Source organism: Colobus angolensis, unplaced genomic scaffold (genome assembly GCF_000951035.1).
Source record: "Colobus angolensis palliatus isolate OR3802 unplaced genomic scaffold, Cang.pa_1.0 Scaffold2, whole genome shotgun sequence".
Classification (NCBI taxonomy): domain Eukaryota; kingdom Metazoa; phylum Chordata; class Mammalia; order Primates; family Cercopithecidae; genus Colobus; species Colobus angolensis.
Window position 1 is genome coordinate 11300893 of NW_012115154.1, and position 19726 is coordinate 11320618.

Below are 19726 nucleotides of genomic sequence, written 5' to 3' on the forward strand. Positions count from 1 at the left end.
GTGTGTGTGTGTGTGTTGTGTGTGCCTGTGTGTGGATGTGGGAGGGCTGTGGGCGTGTGTGTGTGTGTGTTGTGTGTGCCTGTGTGTGGATGTGGAAGGTTTGCGGCATGTGCATGCGTGTTGTGTGTGCCTGTGGTGTGTGCATGCCTGGGCACATGAACAAGCACCTATGAGGGACCTGGCCCACCTGTGACCCTGTCGGCTGGTTCCCCAGGGGAGCTGTCCTCCCAGCTTCCAGAGAGACTCTCCTTGGTGATTGGCTCCATCCTGGGGGCCTTGGCCTTCCTCCTGCTAGCAGCCATCACCGTGCTGGCGGTCGTCTTCCAGCGGTGAGTCCCCACCCCTGCCCAACTCTGCCCAGCACCATGAACTCCACAGCCAAACCTCAAGTCCTGCCAAGTCTGGAGCCCCCAGCAGAAACCCCATACAGGTGCTCCTCCCATCAGCCAGCCCCTGCACTGAGCCCCACGTGGAGGTGGGCAGGAGGGCCAGACTGGTGTCCCCCTCCACAGACCGACTAAAGAGCAGTCTGTGAGGGTGACAAGGGGGCAGCAAGGGGGTGGAAATGGGAGTGTCATCCCCGGTCACCGTTTTGTCCCTCAGGAAGCGGCGTGGGACTGGCTATACGGAGCAGCTGCAGCAATACAGCAGCCCAGGTGGGGATGAGGAGAAGAAATGGGTGGGGCTGGGGAACACACGGGTGGGGCACATGGCAGGGAAGGCTGGATCCCCGCAAGATTGGGGGAGCTCGTTGGCACAATCTTCTGGAGGTAAGTGGGCATGTCTGGGGTGTGTGGCCAGCCCTGCCTTGCACAACACACTCATAACATACTCCACACTCCTCCAGGACTTGGGGTGAAGTATTACATCGACCCCTCCACCTACGAGGACCCCTGCCAGGCCATCCGAGAACTTGCCCGGGAGATCGATCCTGCCTATATCAAGATAGAGGAGGTCATTGGGACAGGTACAGCAGGGGCAAGGCAGGGATCAGAGCGACGGGGCTCCCTTGGGGCCTCCCCTGGCCAGAGTCCCATCCAAACATGGCAGGGCGCCGTAAGCCTCGATCCCCACCCCAACATACACCTATTCTCCCAGGCTCTTTCGGTGAAGTGCGCCGGGGCCGCCTGCAGCCACGGGGACGGAGGGAGCAGACTGTGGCCATCCAGGCCCTGTGGGCTGGGGGCGCCGAAAGCCTGCAGATGACCTTCCTGGGCCGGGCTGCGGTGCTGGGTCAGTGCCAGCACCCCAACATCCTGCGTCTGGAGGGTGTAGTCACCAAGAGCCGGCCCCTCATGGTGTTGACGGAGTTCATGGAGCTTGGCCCCCTGGACAGCTTCCTCAGGGTCAGTCCAGCCTGGGTGAAGGAGGAGGGTCCTGGGGTCCAGGAAAGCTTCCAGGAGACAGGGTCCTGTATCTTTGCTTCTTACCACCCCACCTTCCATGGTCTCTGTCCTTCCTTCCCAGGCCATTTTCTGATTCCACACCCTCCCCCTCTCATGCTGTTGTCTGCTGTGCAGTATGACGAGGTCTCCCCGTCTCCAGTCACTGACCTCTGCCCCCTGCCCCTGCCCCTCAGCAGCGGGAGGGCCAGTTCAGCAGCCTGCAGCTGGTGGCCATGCAGCGGGGAGTGGCTGCTGCCATGCAGTACCTGTCCAGCTTTGCCTTCGTCCATCGCTCGCTCTCTGCCCACAGCGTGCTGGTAAATAGCCACTTGGTGTGCAAGGTGGCCCGTCTTGGCCACAGTCCTCAGGTGAGAGCACAGCCTCGGGGGCACAGCCTGGGGCCTGTGGCATGCCCCAGCAGGTGCTGGGTGGGGGGTGGTGAGCCGGAATCCGGGGTGGGCACCTCAGCTGGGATGTCATAGTCCCTGAAAGGAGGGAGGTTCTCCTGTGTGATGGGGGAGATGAAAGCCTAGGTGACCTCAGGGACCCAGACAAAGAAAGGGGATGAGGGAGGGGAGGAGACCTGCAACAGTCTAGAACTACCCCTTGTCCTTCCCCCACTGTGGAGATTACAGAGGCTCCAGAGTCAGCACAGCTGGATACAAATTCTGAACACTCTCCTCTCTGGCTCTGTGACCTTGGACAAGTTCACTTTCTCTAAGCCTCACCTTCTGCTTCTGTGAAATGGAGATAATATCATCCACCTTGGAGGGTTGTTATGAGGATTAAATGAAATGCTTGATGTAAAATCCTTAACATATCTGAGCACATAGTAGTTGCTCAATAAACGTGACTATTGCTTCTGCTTCTGTGAAATGGAGATGATATCATCCACCTTAGAGGGTTGTTATGATGATTAAATGAGATGCTTGATGTAAAACTCTTGACATATCTGAGCACGTAGTAGTTGCTCAATAAACGTGACTATTGCTATGATTATTACTATTTGCTTTTGACTTTACCCCTCAGGGCCCAAGTTGTTTGCTTCGCTGGGCAGCCCCAGAGGTCATTGCACATGGAAAGCATACAGCATCCAGTGATGTCTGGAGCTTTGGGATACTCATGTGGGAAGTGATGAGTTATGGAGAACGGCCTTACTGGGACATGAGTGAACAGGAGGTAAGCACCGACCTAGACACTGCTGATTTCCCACCCCAATCCTTCCCTGGTTGGAACATTCTAGGACCTCCATTCTCTACTCCATTTGTATTCTAAGATCTTATGGCTCTTGGATTCCATATATTTGAGTTCCTTCTCCTCATGTTCCACTCTCTTACCCAACAAAGTACTCCCCTTTACTAACAAAACTTCCCATCATCATAGTCTTCCTCTGACCCCCAGGTACTAAATGCAATAGAGCAGGAGTTCCGGCTGCCCCCACCTCCAGGCTGTCCTCCTGGATTACATCTACTTATGTTGGACACTTGGCAGAAGGATCGTGCCCGGCGGCCTCATTTTGACCAGCTGGTGGCTGCATTTGATAAGATGATCCGCAAGCCGGATACTCTGCAGGCTGGCGGAGACCCAGGGGAAAGGTCTGGAGCTTGGGGCTAGAGTCTGGGAAAGCCAGGGAGGGTAGATGCAAACCTAAAGAAAACTGAGGAGAGGGGCTAAGATGAAGAGACCTTGACCCTACTTGCCCCTCCCCTCTTAGGCCTTCCCAGGCCCTTCTGACCCCTGTGGCCCTGGACTTTCCTTGTCTGGACTCACCCCAGGCCTGGCTTTCAGCCATTGGACTGGAGTGCTACCACGACAACTTCTCCAAGTTTGGCCTCTGTACCTTCAGTGATGTGGCTCAGCTCAGCCTGGAGTAAGCAGGGAGTGGTGGGGTGGGGGGTGAATGCTCTGGGTCGCTGACTAGGGGTCGTGCTGGGGATCTCGGAGAAGCTGGCCTAGAATTGATCCCCTCCCTCCCAACCAGAGACCTGCCTGCCCTGGGCATCACCCTGGCTGGCCACCAGAAGAAGCTGCTGCACCACATCCAGCTCCTTCAGCAACACCTGAGGCAGCAGGGCTCAGTGGAGGTCTGAGGCCACGGCAGCGTGCCAGGAAATGACGATGCCCGTGACTCGGCCCTGGACACTGGTCCGAGAAGGGACATGTGGGATGTGAGCCGGGCTCCAGCGGCCTCTGTGAGAGATGCCCCACAGCAAACCCAACCCTCCCGATGGCTGCATTCCCTGGTCCTCCGCCTCTCCACTGGCCCCCTCCTCATTAAAGGGAAAGAAGGGAATTTGCAAGTTCAGTGTGGTGAGGCCTCAGTCTGCAAGGAAGGGTGAGGGAGGCCTCAAACAAGGAACAGAGGGGTGGGGCAGGCAGGTGGCACCCCAGAGATGCAGAAGGGGAGCTGGGCAGGGATCCGAAAATGACTTTATTGAAGATGGAGTTGGCAAGACCTAGCTCCACTTCACCCCACCCCCGGAGCCTTTCCTGTCTCCCTCACTCACATGCTTTCCACAAGCTCTGCACCTCCCTGCACCTGCCTGGATGCCCTGGGAAAGGCACTCTCTCTCCCCACTTATGACCCTGAGGTGGAGACCAAGTGCCTGAGCAGGCTGGCCTGTTTTTAAAGTGTTCTGACGTGCAGTGCTCCTGTCGGAAGGGGTGAGGAGCGGGCCGCAGGAGAGCTCCTCACGCCCTCCCAGCCCCGTGCTTGGGCTGGGCTCCGTCTGCCCCAGAGCTGAAGGAGTAACGCAGGCCTGGAGCAGTGATTCTCCACGTACTTTCCTTGGCGTTCATGCTACTTCTCTTTCTTCCCTGGGGCCTGGGAGATGAGACCTCTGGGTGTTTGGTTTTTGTTTTGTTTGACGCTCCCAGGAAATGAGAGCTCCCAGGAAAATGACTTCCGGGAAGTCAAGTGAGAGCACGCAGTCAAATCTGGTATTCCCAGCCCTCCCCGTCCTCCAGACCCCTGTTGATTATCCCGCGCAGGTCTCTCCTCAGGGTCCCCTGCCGAAGCCTTTCCCAATTGGCACTGCTGCGGGAGGTACTTCGAGACACTGAGGGGGTAGGAAGGGATAGGTGGGGGCTGAAGGAACAGCCCAGCTCTAGTTTTTCCACCGAGTCTTTGTCCAAATCCTCAGAGCCCCGGGTGTGGAAGGCCTGTGCGTAGCGTTGGATCCGCTGCCTGTTGAGATCCTGCCTGTCTTCCACCCTGTGGAACGCAGGAGGACTTGAGACACAGCCAGGACTTGAAGAGCAGATCCAAGAAGGAGGCTTGTCTCTTATCCCCTGGTCCCCCCATCCCTGCCATTGCTGGCCTTTTCCCTTCTGTGCAGCCATGGTGGATGCCTGGGTCACTGGCCCCTTGGCAGCTAGGCCTCAGGAAGCAGCAGACCCTGCCACAGGCTCCCTGGATGCTTTGAGAAATCCAGGCTCCAGACGGGACCCCTTCCTCACCAGCTCAGTCAACAAGCATAGAGCCTAGGGAGCATACAGGCCTGCACAGGGACCCCAGGAGCAGAAAACCATCTGAGCAGAGGGATACCCTGCCGATGAGGCTTCTCAGGGGACACCTACCCCCGCATGTCACTCACCGCAGGAACCAGCGGTCCCCCAGGCCATACTCCCGTCCGCAGATCCCAGAGCGAGGCCACAGGCAGCGAGGCAGCTTCCGCTCCAGCATCACCGTGGTGGCCACGATCTGTGTAAGGGGACAAAAGGGAAAGTCAGAGATGAGGCTGGGTGCAGACAGAGGAAAGAGCGCTGCAGATGGAGAAGAAGGCGGGAGGAGAGGATGCAGGGCAAAGGAAAACAGTCTAGCAATGCCAAGGAAACTTGGGAGCTCGTGGTTTCCCCAGGGGTGATGAACTACACCCCTGGATCTGGGAGGGGGGGCAGCCTTTGTTGACCATCTTCAGTGGGAGAGAGTCGATAGAGCTTGAGACAATTCTTTACCCAATGACCTGACATCCGTCATGCAGCCAGGCCAGAGGCAGGAGAAAGACAGGAGGCGGAAGCCCCATTCCCAGGAGCACAGGCACCAGACAAAGCAAATAGAAAGGGCTCTTAAGGGCTCCCAGATATTCTGACCCTACAGACATAAAGGCCACTTATAAACATAAACATCCCACTTAGAATATCAATATATATTCCTGAAGAAAATATTTTTCTCAGCGAACCTTATTTCCCAGCTTAGTTTTTCCACTCCGTTTTCTACACAGCATAGTTAAATGCCTTCCAGTTTGGGAAATTTCCATTATTTTGCTGAAATAATTTGTTTTAGATAAATTATTTACTAGGTGTTTTTAAATGAGGATTTGATTCATCTCATGGTCTTCTCCCCCTATCTTGAAGATCTGGCTGAAGATAGCTTCTGCTACTATAGGAAGTTTGGGTGGCATTATTTTTTAACACATCCAGCTTTCCATATCAAATGTTGCAGACTTAAATATCATCAAGAAGACTTGATACTCCAGTTTTTATTTGGGAACAAAATGTACAGAGTGCAGTTTTAGCCACTGTTAATTTTCTTTTGATTTATTTCTTGTTGATTCCTCTAGAAAACACTGAGCTTTTAACTGTTGAGAAAACTGTGAGGCATTCTTCTCAGCAATTCCAGTGTTGCCTGGTTGAATTGCTAATCAGTGCTTCTGTACATTTTGCATGATTTTCTTGCTTTGCCACAACTGTCCAAACATAAGTGGGGTCGAGATATCCTGCCTCTCTCTCAGCTTGGCAGGTTCCTTGGTAGGAAGGTGATGACCCTCCCAGCCCTAACCCTCCCAGCCACCAGGGGGCTCACCTGGGCCCTCCACAGCTCATCCCGCTCATGGGCCACTCGCCAGTGAGTGTCGCCCATCATGGCAATGAGGAGGTTGAGCATGAGCAGCGTGGCGATGATGGCGAAGGCAGCATAGGTGATGCTGTACATGAAGGGCAGGTCCACGCTGTAGTTGGCTGGGCCATCGATGATGGTAAGGAATAGCTCGAAGGTGCTGAACAGGGCCATGGGGTAGTCGTAAAAGTGGCCCAGCTCTTCGGGGTCCTCTGTCTGGAAGATGATATAGAAGGCTGCTCCACCCAAGGGGGTGAGGGTTACCATGGCAACCATGCAGACGACCAGCCCACCCCGGGCTCTGCGTCCATGTCCGTCCTGGTCCCTTCATCTCAATATCATCAGCTCTGCAGTGCTCCAGACTTTGGGTTTTTATGGTCCCTAGTTCTCTATGAGCCTCATCTTCTTGATCCTAAGAGCCACCTCTCCCTAACACTCCCGATTTTTCTGACCTCTGGAGGATGTCCCATCCTCTGACATCATATGGTCTCCTCCCTGATCTCTGCATTACTCCTCCTCCCCAAGTTTAGCCAGAGCCAGTGCCCCCTAGACTTTCTCATCTCCTCCCTGCCTTGGCCCCTGGTCCTGGACAGATGATTACCTGAAGCAAAGCCCAGGATGACCACAGCCATCAGCCAGCAGAATCGCATCAGATCGCCAAAAATCATCTGGAGGGAGCAGGAGGCAGAGAACATCTGCACACATTCCCCAAGCAATTGCCCCATCCAACCTCTAACAGGTCTAACCCCGACAAATCTCACAGCTTCACCCTCCAGGACAGGGATTGCCTATCTGGCCTGCAGACCAGATCTACCTGGCCTGTTTTGGTGTGGCCTTTGAACTGAAAAGGGTTTCTACATTTTTAAAGGATTGTTAAAAAAGAAGAAAAACATGCAGTGAGGCCATGTGTGGCTTGCAGAGCCTGGAATGTCTACTGTTCGGCCCTTTATGGGACTGTCTGCTGACTGCGGCTCTGGGGCCTTTCTGTAGGGAGCTTGTGGGGAGGACTGACCTTCTGGATCATGATGGTGAAGGGGCCTAGCATCTGGAATCCTCGGGCGAAGTACATGACGTTGCACCAGCCCAGCACGAGTGCAAAGGACATGGGTACCACCTCCCCGCTGGCACTGATGAGCCGCATCACCATGGTCACCAGCACCATGAAGGCATAGGTGATGCTGGGGGAGCAGGGAGGAGGGTGATGAGGGGAGAGCTGGGATGATCCTGGGGACCTGACAGCAAGAATGTAGCTGGGAAAGTACCCACACATGCAGATTCAGCCTCTCCACACTCAATGCGCAGGGTTATACACACAGCACTAGAGAGGGGACTCTGGAGCTAAGGTTCTTGAGAGGTCAGGAATCCAGGGAGTGGAACTGGAGCCCTGTTGAGGGAAGGGATGAGAGTAAGAGGAAGGAAACTCACATGAGGACATGGAATGGGCCCCCAAGGATGGTCTGTCCAAAGAAGCGAGTGACCCCCATTCTGAAGATGTCTGGAATCTGAAGAGAAGTCAGGGAGACACAAAGGCACTCAGATACTGGAACCCAGGCTGGATTCCTGGGGCAGACAGCCTCACCCAGATTCCATCCACACCTCACCTCTACCAGCAGGATGATGATAGCCCCAATGACAGTCACCAGCTCCCCCACCAGCCGGATGTCATCCTTAGGGGTCACATAGGCTTCCTGATAGGGGAGAAGAATGGTCAAAACGCTCAGGACTTTCAGGCATCTGCCCTGCATTTCCATGGTGCCCAGGGTCACCAGCCTCAGCAGATTCTTTTTAATCTGTTAGGTTTGGCTCTTCTCAAACTCTGCTCTCAGAGTAAGAGCATATGTGTGTTTCTGTGGGCGTGCATTTGGAGTTTGTACCAATATATTTGAGATTAGAGCAAGGGGAGAAATGGTGTGAGGAAGGGAAGGGACACCAGTCTGAGAGCACAGAGTCAAGTCCTGCCCTGCTGATCTGCTCCTACAAGGATGTCACCTGAAGTAGCTTCTGCTGTAAGAGTGTGTTGTCCCGGGGGCTCGTGCGGTTATTGGTCCTGGGCTTGAGGGGGCGGTAGATGCAGCATATGGTGAAGCAGATGATGTACAGCAAGTATATGGCACCCAGCATGCAGAAATACGGCCGCCCGTACCGCTTCCACTTGAGGCTCACCAGCTCCTTCACTGGTGTCTGGTCCAAGATCTGGCGAGCCTGCAACAGAAAGAGAACAGGCAGGGCTGGGCGAGGTGGCTCACGCCTGTAATCTCAGCACTTTGGGAAGCCGAAGCAGGAAGATCACAAGGTCAGGAGATCGAGACCATCCTGGCTAACATGGTGAAACCGTGTCTCTACTAAAAATACAAAAAATTAGCCAGGCCTGGTGGTGGGCGCCTGTAGCACTAGCTACTCGGGAGGCTGAGGCAGGAGAATGGCCTGAACCTAGGAGCAGAGCTTGCAGTGAGCAAGATCGTGCCATTGCATTCCAGCCTGGGTGACAGCAAGACTCCATCTCAAAAAAAAAAAAAGAACAGGCAGCTCAGAGACCCTGACACCCCTCCCCAGACACAGCCTGCTGTGATGAACCGTACCTCCCGCTTCTTGGTGGTGATGATAAGTTCCAGCAGGGACTGCTCATCCCCTGAGGAGTCGATCTCCGTGAGGTCATATAGAGTCGAGGTCAGTGGTCCATATGTCCACTGGGTGTGCTTCCGCTTCTGCATCAGGTGCTGGAACATCTAAGGGAAAGTGAAGATGACTCAGAAGCAGTAAGCAAAGGGGACAGTCACAGAATGTGGACAGGATGCATGTGCAGGAGGATAGCACCCCTGGAGAGGGTGGCTGCCCTTTCATTTTGATGACAGCCTTTAGAGGGCAGAAGAACCCACATTCACAGTGATGCCCTAGGTTCCTCGTCCTCTCCCATGACTCCCTCCAGAGCTTGGAAAGGGGAGATGAGAGGCTGGAGGGCCCTGCTCTAGGGGCTGAAAGGGAAGGTGGGCTGGGGCATTACAGACAATCCCAGCTTGGGATCTAGACTCTGTAACCCCCAATGCCTCAGGGGAAAAAGAGTGGGCAAGAAAGAGAACAGGTAACAAGAGTAAGAGGGGTTGAAAATTTTATATAAGTTGAGAGTGGGACCTAAGCATCAGGGATCGTGTTCACCTCTGTTTCTCCCAGGGCCAGGGGAGGGGGTAGGTTGAGGGTCATTAGAAAGACACCTCAGGGATGGGGAGTGTCTCTCACCACAGTGTTACCCTCCACTCCAGCCAGCTTGAAGGGGGTGAGACCCTGATGATTGGGCACAAGGTCCAGGGGCTGCAGGTGGTCCCCATGTCTGTCGTAGGACAGCAGCAGGTTGTACATCTGGCAGGCAAAGGTTTTGTTGGGCTGGAGGATGAGGATGTGTAACACTGTGTTTCCTGGGGAGGACACAGGGTATCATGTGGCCACTGGCCTAAAGTCCCCATCCCCACCCTGGGGTCTTCCTGAAGGTCCCAGCCCCTGTCCTCACCCTGCCCCTCGCTCCCTGCAGCATCTCAGCTCTCCTCCCCATCCCAGCTCTTACCCAGGGAGTCCTGGGCCCGGATGTCGGCTCCATGCTCAATGAGCAGCCGCACGATCTCCTCGCTGTTCACACAGGCAGCAAAGGACAAAGGGTGCTCCCCTGTGGACACAGAGAGATCCATGGCAGGAGAGCGCAGGATGGCAGGATGGGGTGGGCAGTCTCCCCCAAGTGACAACCTTCTCTTCCCCCACATCTCAGCTGAGGGCTTGGGGACACTTTTCCTGCAGAACCAGAGGGAGGGTCGTGGGGTAAATTGGCCTCTAACCTAATTAAGCCCTCAAAGGATTGTTCCTCCCAGCTGCCCAACAGATATAGCTGAAGGCAGGATCCTCCTCTGCCTGGCCCTGCTCTGCCTTGCCCACCTTTCCAACCTGCCCGTCCTCCAAGCCCAGCCCTGCTCTCACCAAAGTAGATGAGGTTGTGGGGACTACGGCGGAAGGTAGTGCCTGTGGCTCTGGCAGAGACACTGGCCCTGCGGGCAAGCAGGGCTCGCACCAGGTTCACGTTCTGGTTCACAACAGCGATGTGCAGTGCAGTCTGACCTGGCCCAGAGACAGCTGTCAGTCACGGGTCTGTCCCCAGGATCCTGCAGGGGGTCCCTCCTATAAGCACCCCTGGTCTCTTTCCCTTGGGGGCAGCCTGAGATGGAGAACAGGGAGCCCTCGGGTGTTCAGGATTCCCAGGGGATCCAGCTGCTGCCCATCTCTTCCTCTTCTCTAGGCCCCCTGGCATTTCAGGGGGCAGGCATTCTAGTGATGGGCAGTCAGGACTGACACAGAAGGGAGGCAGAGAAGAGAAAAAAGAGTAGGAGGCTCAGATCCCCTTTGTCTTTCCCAAATTATCCACCAGAGACTGACTTGAAATACCCCATCAGTCACTCCTGCTCTTCACCCCAGGCCCATGGGCCCCTCACCTTCATAGAGCTCAGATGTCATGGGCTCCAAGACCAGCTCCGGGGCAGCCTCCATCAGCACCATGGCGGCCTCCAGGTTGTCATAGAGGGCTGCTATGTGTAGCGCCGTTTCCCCCATGGCTCCTGGCATTTACAGAGAAGTGGGTTATGTGGCTTCCATGGGACAGGGGACTGGGGACAATAGATTCAGAGGCCAATAGCACAAGGTCCTGGGCAATCCTGGGAGGCCCCATGTGTGGGGCTCACCTAGGAGATCATGCTGCGTGTCTGCTTCTTACCTCTCTGGTGCACCTCGCAGTCCTCATACTTGAGCAACTTGTTCAGGGCCTGGACATCATTCTCTTTGGCAGCTAGAAGGAGAGGAGACTCCCAGATCCTACAAAGGAATGGATAGGAAAGCTGGAAACAGTAAGCATACCTAGCTGTGGAGGGAGAGACCCTGGCTTGACTCCATTATACACAGAGGTGTGTGCCTCAGCAGCAGGAACCTCAGGGTCTTCAGTCAAGGCAGGTGGGGCCATTGATGTCTTTTCTCTTTACAGTCAGTAAATACACATCAACTTGTTGCCCATTTTGCACGCGTTTGAGATTGTCCGTGACTGGTTTCCTTCCCCCTCCCTCCTGGGGTCCTGGGACCAGAACATATCATGTGTGAATGTATTATCAGTGCATTTCAGGTACAGAGGGGAGGAGTTCTATTTAGACATGTGGCTTACCTGCTAACCAGTTTACCCCTGGAGTGGTCGTGTTTTACCCTCACCAGGTGCCCTGAGATTGCCCTCCAGGATAAGCCTTGTTTTGCATGGACCGAGGAGTGCAAGGAATTTCTGTCTCATATTTGTGGAGGAAGTCATATGCAGAGGCTAGCAAGATTTCTCCTGTTGCACCATCCTCTGCCTACTCAACCTTCTCAGCAGAACCCTTCAATACTGGTACTTCCGTCCCAACAATAGCATCTTCAGGGCTTAACACAAAAAACAGTGGACCATAAGAACAAGCCTGGCTCCCGGCTTCCTTTCCTCCTAGGTGTTCATTCATTCATTCATTCATTCATTCATTTTCTCTCTCTTCCTTTCTGTCTCTCGTCTTTCTTCTCACATCATCTCAACAATCTTCCTTCTTAAAGTGGACCCCTGGATCAGCAGCAGCACATGAGCCCTTACAAGAAATGGAAATGCTCAGACTGACCCTTCCACCTAGCAAATCCAAATCTGCAGTTTAAGATTTCCAGCTGATTCCTGGGCATATGAAAGTTTGAGAAGCATTGCTCAAGTGGTCCTTGCATGCATCTCTTTATTCTTATTCCTACTGTGTGCTAAAAAATCTCTTTTAAAATTAGAACTTACCCCAACTAAGACACATGGGTCCCTTTGATTCAATTTTCTCTCTTGGCCTGGAGCCATTTGGTCTTTCTATGGGAGTAAATGAAGTAACTCTATTTATCTATAATTTGACAATTATGTGACATACAAAAAGACATAGACAGGAGCTCACATTCTAAAATGCTGGCAGTGGAAAGAAATTGAATCCAGAGCTGGAGGTGGGAGGGCAATCAGAGAGGAGACATCAGCTCACTCATCTCCTCTGCCCTGACCCAATGCACAGCAGCAGCCACCAGGTCCTGTCAGTTCAACATGGAAAGCTCTCTCTTCATTTGGTCCCTACCTTCTTGCTCCTGCTAACCTTCATTAATTCAAGTCCTCATTCTCTAGCCCAAGATTAGCAAAATATTCTTTTAACCAGTTTCCCTGCACTCTATCCCCATCTATCCTTCTTGATGCTGTTGAGATAATCTTTCCAAATGGCAAATGCAAAAGTCCAGTGGGTCCTTAAATGCTAAGGATAAGGAACACAGAAGCTCTTTAAGGTCTTTGTGCAACTACTTTTCCACCCTCTGCATGTCCCACCCACTCCTTAGACCTGGCATTTTGGTCTCATCCTGTCTCAGCACTGCAGAGCACACCATTCTCCCTATGTCTGTGCCCACGGGGCTCCTTCCTTCTAGAATCCAACTCCCCCAGCTCCCAGTTCATTGTGTCTTCTGCACCGCCTATGCTCAGAAATACGCCTAGAATGGTGTAGATGCTCACTGACACCATCTGTAGAGTGAATGAATCAGCAGCAATGCCAAAAGGTGGTTTGACTTAACTGTTCCTTATTATTTTCATCAGCTGCCCCCTAAGCCAACCTTCAGCAAGCATGTGTAAGTGAAAAATAGAACACTTGGTATGCAAACGCAGCTTCAAAACAAGTTTTCTACATTCCCTTCATCACCACCACCACATCAACCATTTGCACAAAGCTCTCCTCTCTAGATACCCTAGATTTGGGGAAAAACAGTCGCTAGCACCACACACACACACACATATACAGATGCACAGAAGGTCTTCACTCTCTCCTGTGGCCTTTTATTTCAGCATCTTTCGCTGGGTGCTGTAATTGCTATGTATCTGTGTCTCTTCCTCTATGCTAAGAGTACTCAAGGGCAGAGACCAGCCACTAACTCATCTTTATATTCCTTCCCTGCCCTCCTCCAATATGCTTCCACATTTGTGTCCCATTTTGACCAAATGTGTGAATGATTGATGGCAAATCTAGAAATGGGTCCAAGAGAGCACCTTTTCCAAGTCCAGAGTTCTACTTGCTGTATCCTAGATGTTAGTGGTGGTATAGTCGGTGGCAGGCTCAAAGATTCCCCTTTGGTCCCTATGCATCTCTGAAGCTAAAAGTGTCCCCCATAAACCTCCATTTCCTATGAATTCATTTTTCAGCCTCTGCTGACACTCTAGTGGCCTGGGGAAAACAAAAAGCTACTGTCAGACCGAGAGTTGCTAGCGTTACCAAATAAAAATACAAGATGCTCAGTTAGATTTGAATGTTAGATGCACAATTTTTTTTTAGTATAAGTATGTCACATGCAATATTGGGATATACTTATACTAGCAGCTTATTTGTTATCTCAAATTTAAATTGAACTGGGTGTCCTGTATTTTATCTGGCAACCTAGCCAGACCACACCCTGCGTGAAGAACCAGCTTATGACCCAACCCAGCAAAGTTTGTAGAGAACTAGCCTCCTCTGACTGCAAACTCCAGAATCCAGCAAAAAGGGGGGCCCTGCATGTGGATGGGTTTTGAAGGTGTCCGGCCCAGCCATTTCTTGCAATAACCTCATATGCCCACAAGGGGACAGCACAGAAAGCCCTAGCTCACCTGCTTGGGAGTAAGGCTGACCTCAAAACACCTGACTCTCCTTGGGTCCCTGAAGGAGGTGCACAGAGCCGATCTATCCAGAGATTCCTGCGCTTGGGGAATAAATAGATTTTTCAGTAGCAACTCATCACGGGAGTTTAGATCACAACACGGGGGTCAAGGGCAGGGACACGGCTAAGCACCCTGCACAGGACAGCCCTCACTGCAAAGAATTATCGTGTCCAAAATGTCAATAGTGCCAAGGTGGAGAAACCCTGATTCAGAAGTACAATTATTCATAATCCATTTTAGAATGAGGAGTCTTCACTGTAAAAGGAATCAGAAATATCCTACACATAAAAATGTTTTCTTGTGGATCATTAAATACTCAACTAAGGGAGAAACGAAAAAAATGAAAGAAAGAAAGAAAGAAAGAAAGAAAGAAAGAAAGAAAGAAAGAAAGAAAGAAAGAAAGAAAGAAAGAAAGAAAGAAAGAAAGAAAGAAAAGAAAGAAAGAAAGATGAAGTTTTTTAAGCTCCCACTGATGAAGTAGTCAAAAGAGATTATAGAGCAAATCTGAAATTGTAACAATATGAAAGGTATTTTCAGGTTCTAGAATGTTTTCTTTTACTAGGCAATTAATTATAATAAAATTGAATGGTGTAGTTGAACATTAGAGTGGTGAAAATCCAACTAAGGGGTTCCTGGCACAAAATCTAGCACATTATTGAGCAAACAGATCAATGACTTCCCTCTCAGGGTTGCCTCTGGGCCACCAGGGAAAGATTTCTGACTTCCTCTCTCCATCTCCTCCACCCCATGCCCTCATCTGCTCCTCCATCCTTGTAGATATGTGCACTCTGTGCATGGGTCCAGATTGGGTTTTAGTTGCTGGGAAAAAAGGCAGGATCACAAGACTCTTGAGAAAAGTTCAAATAAGATTTTTAGAGCCAGAAAGGCCCCCAGAAATTGAGTCAAATCTGCTCATGTAACAGCTGGAGGAAGCAAGTCAGAGACAGCCATGATGCGTGCCCCACTGGTCATTTCTTGGTCGCGATTCTCAGTGTTAATCAGGACTGGAAGAGGAGTTAGAGAAGACCGGCATAGGTCCCACTGGTCTCACCACAAATACCTTTCCCACCAGCGAGTGTGCCCTCTGGGCAGGGCTGGTGCTGGTACACAACAGGGCTGCTCGGAGTGCATGGCTCCTTGCATTCCTGGGTGGATACAATGCTATGTGGGGGAAGTTCATGGCCCCTCTCATTCCTGCAGCATTTCACTCATTATCACTTTTGCTCTTTACAACCCTCTAACACCAGCTGAATAGTTCTCCTATGCTTCAGAAAAGGAAACTGAAGCGGCATAATCAAATCATTGCCAGAAGATCACATGGAGTTAAAGGCAAGATGCCTGGCCAAGAATCCAGCCCCAGGCTCTGACCACTAAATTATGTGGTTCTTCTAGTTTTATGGCTCCTCCTGATTTTTCTTGGAGGTTGGGGGGGCAGGCCTGAGCAGTGACCACAGATGAAGGAAAGAGCAGTAATGTGTGGGGTGGAGGAGGCATACATTGGGCACTTGTGAGCCACCTCCCTCCAGCTCATGTTCCTGGCAGTGGGGAAGAGGAAGCCAAAGTGGTTGTTTATAGAGATTTGGAATCGGCTGCCATCCTAAGTGCCATAGCTCCTTTTGTGCACATGTCTATCTGCGCATTTGCAAGTAGGCATGTATGTAAGTATTTACCGTAGCAGGCGAGCACAATATACCAGAGAAGCCCAGGGCTGACTTTTCAGACCCTTGATTCACGTATTTCATGCAGGCATTTAACCCTAAGAAAAGCTCCAACAAGCATGGCATTCCCTCCAAATTGCTCCTTAGATGACGAAGTGTCAGCATATGGGCAGGAGTATGTTCAGGTTAAGCAGCCACTATGAAGCTGCCCAGGACACCCCAGAGCAGCCAAAATCAGATCTCACACTTCTTCCTCTATGCTTCCAGAACACCCATTTATACCCTTCTAGTGATGTCCACTAAGCTCACCTTTAGCCCAAGTATGTGCCTATCAGTAAACTTTGCTCCTAGGCATGAGAACTCCCTGAGAGCAGGGACTGTGTCACGTTCATTTTCTGCAGAAAGGTGGAGTGCCTTTTGTTCAATAAATGTGTAATGGGTTAAATATCAGGAAGTGAGAAAATCCAAGCCCAAGGGAGAGATGACCTGGAAGACATGGGAGAAAGTTGAGAGCTTGACTTGGATCCCAACAATGTAGATTTAAGCAGAGGGGGCTGCATGCTAAGCCCCAAGAAACGTCCACTGTAGAGAGAGGAGTTTTGGGTTACCAATCATCCTGGAGAGACTCAAAGCCTTCCTTTCCCACTAGACCATCCTGTACCCCATGGAATCCCACCCAATCCCACCCCACAGTTCTCCCTCTGAGTCCCCTTTGGAACAAATTCAACTTCATTTACTTGCTCTGGGGTTCTGAGCCTGCCCCATTCATAGGGGGATAACAGGACCCACCTTCCATTATTGTTACAGGGATGACAGAGATAAGGCAGGTGGTAGTATCTAGTACAGCACTGGGTTCTCAATCATTGTGTGCTCCTTTCTTCCATTAGCTCACCCCTCACTTGTCCATATTGTTCCTATTTACTTAGTCATCCCATGTTTATCTCAGTGCCCCCATGCCTTCTCTTTAGTTGACGGCACAGATTAGGAAACTCCCCTTGCAGGCAATTTCAGCATCCTTCTGGGAAGTGCCCACCCAAAGGAGAGTCATTGCTCTGGACACCTGATATCCAGGAAGAAGAAGACCAAGAAAGTGCAGAGGCCAGTGGGGAGATCAGGGCAGGGAGGGGGGAATCCCTCCCAAGGGTGACATCAAGCCTTTCTAGCCAAAGGCTGCAGAGGCAGCCCCCATATGATCTGAGGAAAAGTAGGGGCAGACAGGACATGCGGAAGCAGCCTATTCTCAGCCAGACTCAGCTCAGGGCTTCCACTCTGCTCTCCCCTGATATCCCACACAGGGAATCTCCACCACCCCTTCTAATCCCCCAGGCCTTTCTGTACTCTGTGCCTGGATCCCCTTACCCTGGGGTCCTAAGAGTGGGAAGAGGATGAGTGAAGCCAGTGAGGACGACCTACTCTCTAACAACAATGCCATTCTGTTGCCCCAAGATGTCATCAGCCAAACATGTGCTCCAGTCCCCACTCTCCCAGGCCTTTGGGGTAGAGGTGGGTGGCTGGAGTGAGAGACGGGAAGCCACAATTCACAGAAGGAGACCATCCCCAGCCCAGAATCCTTCAGCAAAAGAAAACACAGGGGCCTCCAGGAAGCCTCCCTGATCAGGCTAAAGCAGGCTCCTACTCCTGGGGACAGAAAAAAACCCAAAGACACAAAGACTTCAGGCTTTCCTCTATGAACAGACATAGTATCTGCCTTCTTTGTGACGCAGGGAAAGCCCCAGCAGGCAGGACTTCTTTCTAGCATGCCACCAACTGGGTAGGGAACTCTATTAGAGACCTTGAAGAAGAGACCACATGCAGGGATAGCCCGGAGTTCCGATTCCCTGCTCCTCTCCAGCTCTGTACTCTAAGCTGTCATGGTGAAGAAAGCAGCACATGGGTTTAGGAAGTTTTCAGAAGCTGGAAGCAGCCAGTGAATTTCCTTAGGGCTTAAACTCTAGAGTCTCGATTTCCACCACCTGAATGCGGGAGAGCACAGGTCTTCAGAACATCTGTTATTTTGACCCACTTCCCCCACATCCCCACACACATTAAGAGAGAGAAATAAACCTCAAGGTTGGGTTTGAGCTTTGTGGGTCTTCATATCCCCCCAGTGCTGGGCAAATAGCAAGGCCTTGGTCAATGTCTGATGAGACAAATGCATAGGAATGGTAACTTTTTTTCACATTTTGTCTTATTTTCTGGTTCCTGCTGTCTGCGGTTCTCTCTGCTTCATTCATTCAATCGTTCACTCATTCCTCCATGCGAACATGCGTATACTATGTGTTCCTGCCAGAGAGACTGTTCTAGAGGCAAGCAGTCGAGATACAGAAGGCATTGTCCTCATCTGCCATCCCCTCTTGTCCCCTCTTGGGTGTAGGGGCTATGATGTTCTATCCTTACAAGCCCCAGCAAGGCGCCTGGCCCTTAGGGAAGTACTCACAAGAGGAATGCAGAATTGAATTAGATCTTAAGATAGTAAACACCTGTGCCCATCTCAGCCCCATCCTCTTTCACCAGCCCTACAGGCTGAGGCTCTTGAGACAGAATGCTCCCAAGGAGCCAGTCCGGGCCTGGGAGCACCATCTGTCCAGCCAGAGGTGCCAAACAAAGATGGGAGGTGAGGGAGGGGTGAGGAGTAGAGGTGCAGACCCGGGGAGGTGGGAAGGGAAGCAGACCAAGGGGGCTTTACCTCTTCTGCTGCAGCAGGTTCTGCTCATCTCGGCTCTGGGCCCAGGACTCCCGTCTCTGGAACCATCTGCAGAACTTGCTCCACAGGCAGAGAATTAGCCCTTTCTCCTTGGGCAGTGACAACCCCATGGGGTGCCGGGCCGGCTCCTTGGGGGCCTGAGGCCCAGGCCAGACCCTGACGGGACTCAGCCTTGGGGCCACATCGGTCCCCCCAAGGGCCGGCCCGCCCTCTCCCTGTAGAGGTCCCGTCTCCTGTCTCCCGCCTTCCTGATGAGTTCCTTGGGAGTCTCCCAGCTGCCCCAGCCAGTCTGGAGAGGGCTGTGAGTTTGTTACACTTGGCAGAGCCAGCCAGAACTCTGCAGGGCTGGCCTGTCGGGAGCTCCTGCTGGGAGTGAGCAGGAGGAGCCAAAGCTGCATGGACACTCCCTCCCTCCTCCCAAATTACCTGAGATTTAAAGAGACAGGCCAGCCACAGACCTGCCTACCAAGGGGGCCTTGTGCCAACTCCAATTCTTTCTCCACCCAGGGCTCTCTCCCTGCCCCCAGGCCAGTCACAACCGGGGAGGCCTTCAGAGGGACTGGTGAGGCCTCGCTTGGACGTCAGAATACCCAGTGGCCTACCCTGAGAGACTCTAGGCAGTGAGAAAGGAGGGGAGGAGTCAGGGCAGGCCCATTCCCAGGGTTGAGGGCTCCCAGGAGGGAGCGCCCCACTTTCCCACAGTGCCTCTTCTGCCGGCCACCTGCCTCACTCTCTGCCTCCCCCTACTTATGTCCTAGAGAATTCCATTTTCTGGACTCTTCCAGTTTCATTCTTGCCAGGCCCAAAATAGGTATATAAATTGTGAAGATTCTCAGTTCTCCCAGACTTTCCTCTCAGTCCCCATCACCTTTGGGTCAGCAAACTTTTTCTGGAAGGGCTGATGGGAAATGTAAAGATGTTAGGCTTTGCAAGCTAGGTACACTCTTTAATGTATGTTATTCTTTGGTTTTGTTGTGGTGGTTGTTTCCTAACAACCCACAAAGATTTAAATGCATTCTTCACTCACCTGCCAGGGCACAAAATCTAGCTCTGGGTAGACCCCCTGCTCGGGAGCTCCACAGACTGTCCACAATGCACCATGCATGGGGTGGGTGCCCGATAAAATGCAGGATACGTGGTCAAATTTGAATTTTAGATAAACAGCAAAGAATTTTTTTACTATAAATATACCCCACGTTTTGCAAGTATTCTATCTGACAGCCTTCCCACGGAGGTGACGTTTATTCAGCTGCTACTGTGTGCTAGGCCTTTTAACTGAGCGTTCCCAGGTAAACGCGTAACAAACCTGCAAGGCAGGTATTATTATCCACATTGTACTGATGGGAGAAACCAAAGCTCACGGTGGTGAAGGAAGTCTCCCAAGGCCATAGAGGTGGCAGAGGCAAGATT

The 19726-nt window shown here is 52.1% G+C and overlaps 2 protein-coding genes across 3 annotated transcripts in view; one reads left to right on the forward strand and one right to left on the reverse strand.

Annotated features, from left to right (window-relative positions):
• EPHB6 (EPH receptor B6) overlaps positions 1–3685 on the forward strand; it is an 8038-nt gene extending 4353 nt beyond the window's left edge. The window contains exons 8-16 of the mRNA XM_011941345.1: positions 215–329; positions 604–656; positions 848–967; positions 1099–1346; positions 1580–1753; positions 2415–2564; positions 2787–2980; positions 3100–3255; positions 3367–3685. Coding sequence (XP_011796735.1) covers positions 215–329; positions 604–656; positions 848–967; positions 1099–1346; positions 1580–1753; positions 2415–2564; positions 2787–2980; positions 3100–3255; positions 3367–3475 — 1319 coding nt within the window. The 3' untranslated portion in view covers positions 3476–3685. The remainder of the gene's footprint in view (positions 1–214; positions 330–603; positions 657–847; positions 968–1098; positions 1347–1579; positions 1754–2414; positions 2565–2786; positions 2981–3099; positions 3256–3366) is intronic.
• A 108-nt stretch (positions 3686–3793) lies between these two features.
• Positions 3794–18649, reverse strand: TRPV6 (transient receptor potential cation channel, subfamily V, member 6). 2 transcript variants are annotated; one of them, XM_011941348.1, is made up of 16 exons: positions 18299–18649; positions 10970–11067; positions 10692–10814; positions 10183–10320; positions 9779–9877; positions 9457–9632; positions 8802–8948; positions 8212–8424; positions 7824–7910; positions 7648–7724; positions 7235–7400; positions 6824–6890; positions 6190–6458; positions 4982–5088; positions 4289–4599; positions 3794–4255 (listed from the first exon to the last, which is right to left on the reverse strand). In XM_011941348.1, the coding sequence occupies exons 1-15, from the start codon at positions 18424–18426 to the stop codon at positions 4317–4319; spliced, it is 2178 nt and encodes a 725-aa protein (XP_011796738.1). In that variant the 5' UTR covers positions 18427–18649; the 3' UTR covers positions 3794–4255; positions 4289–4316. The 2 variants fall into 2 exon arrangements, with proteins under 2 accessions (XP_011796738.1, XP_011796736.1); XM_011941346.1 differs by having other exon boundaries at positions 3794–4599.
• Positions 18650–19726: the final 1077 nt, after the last annotated feature.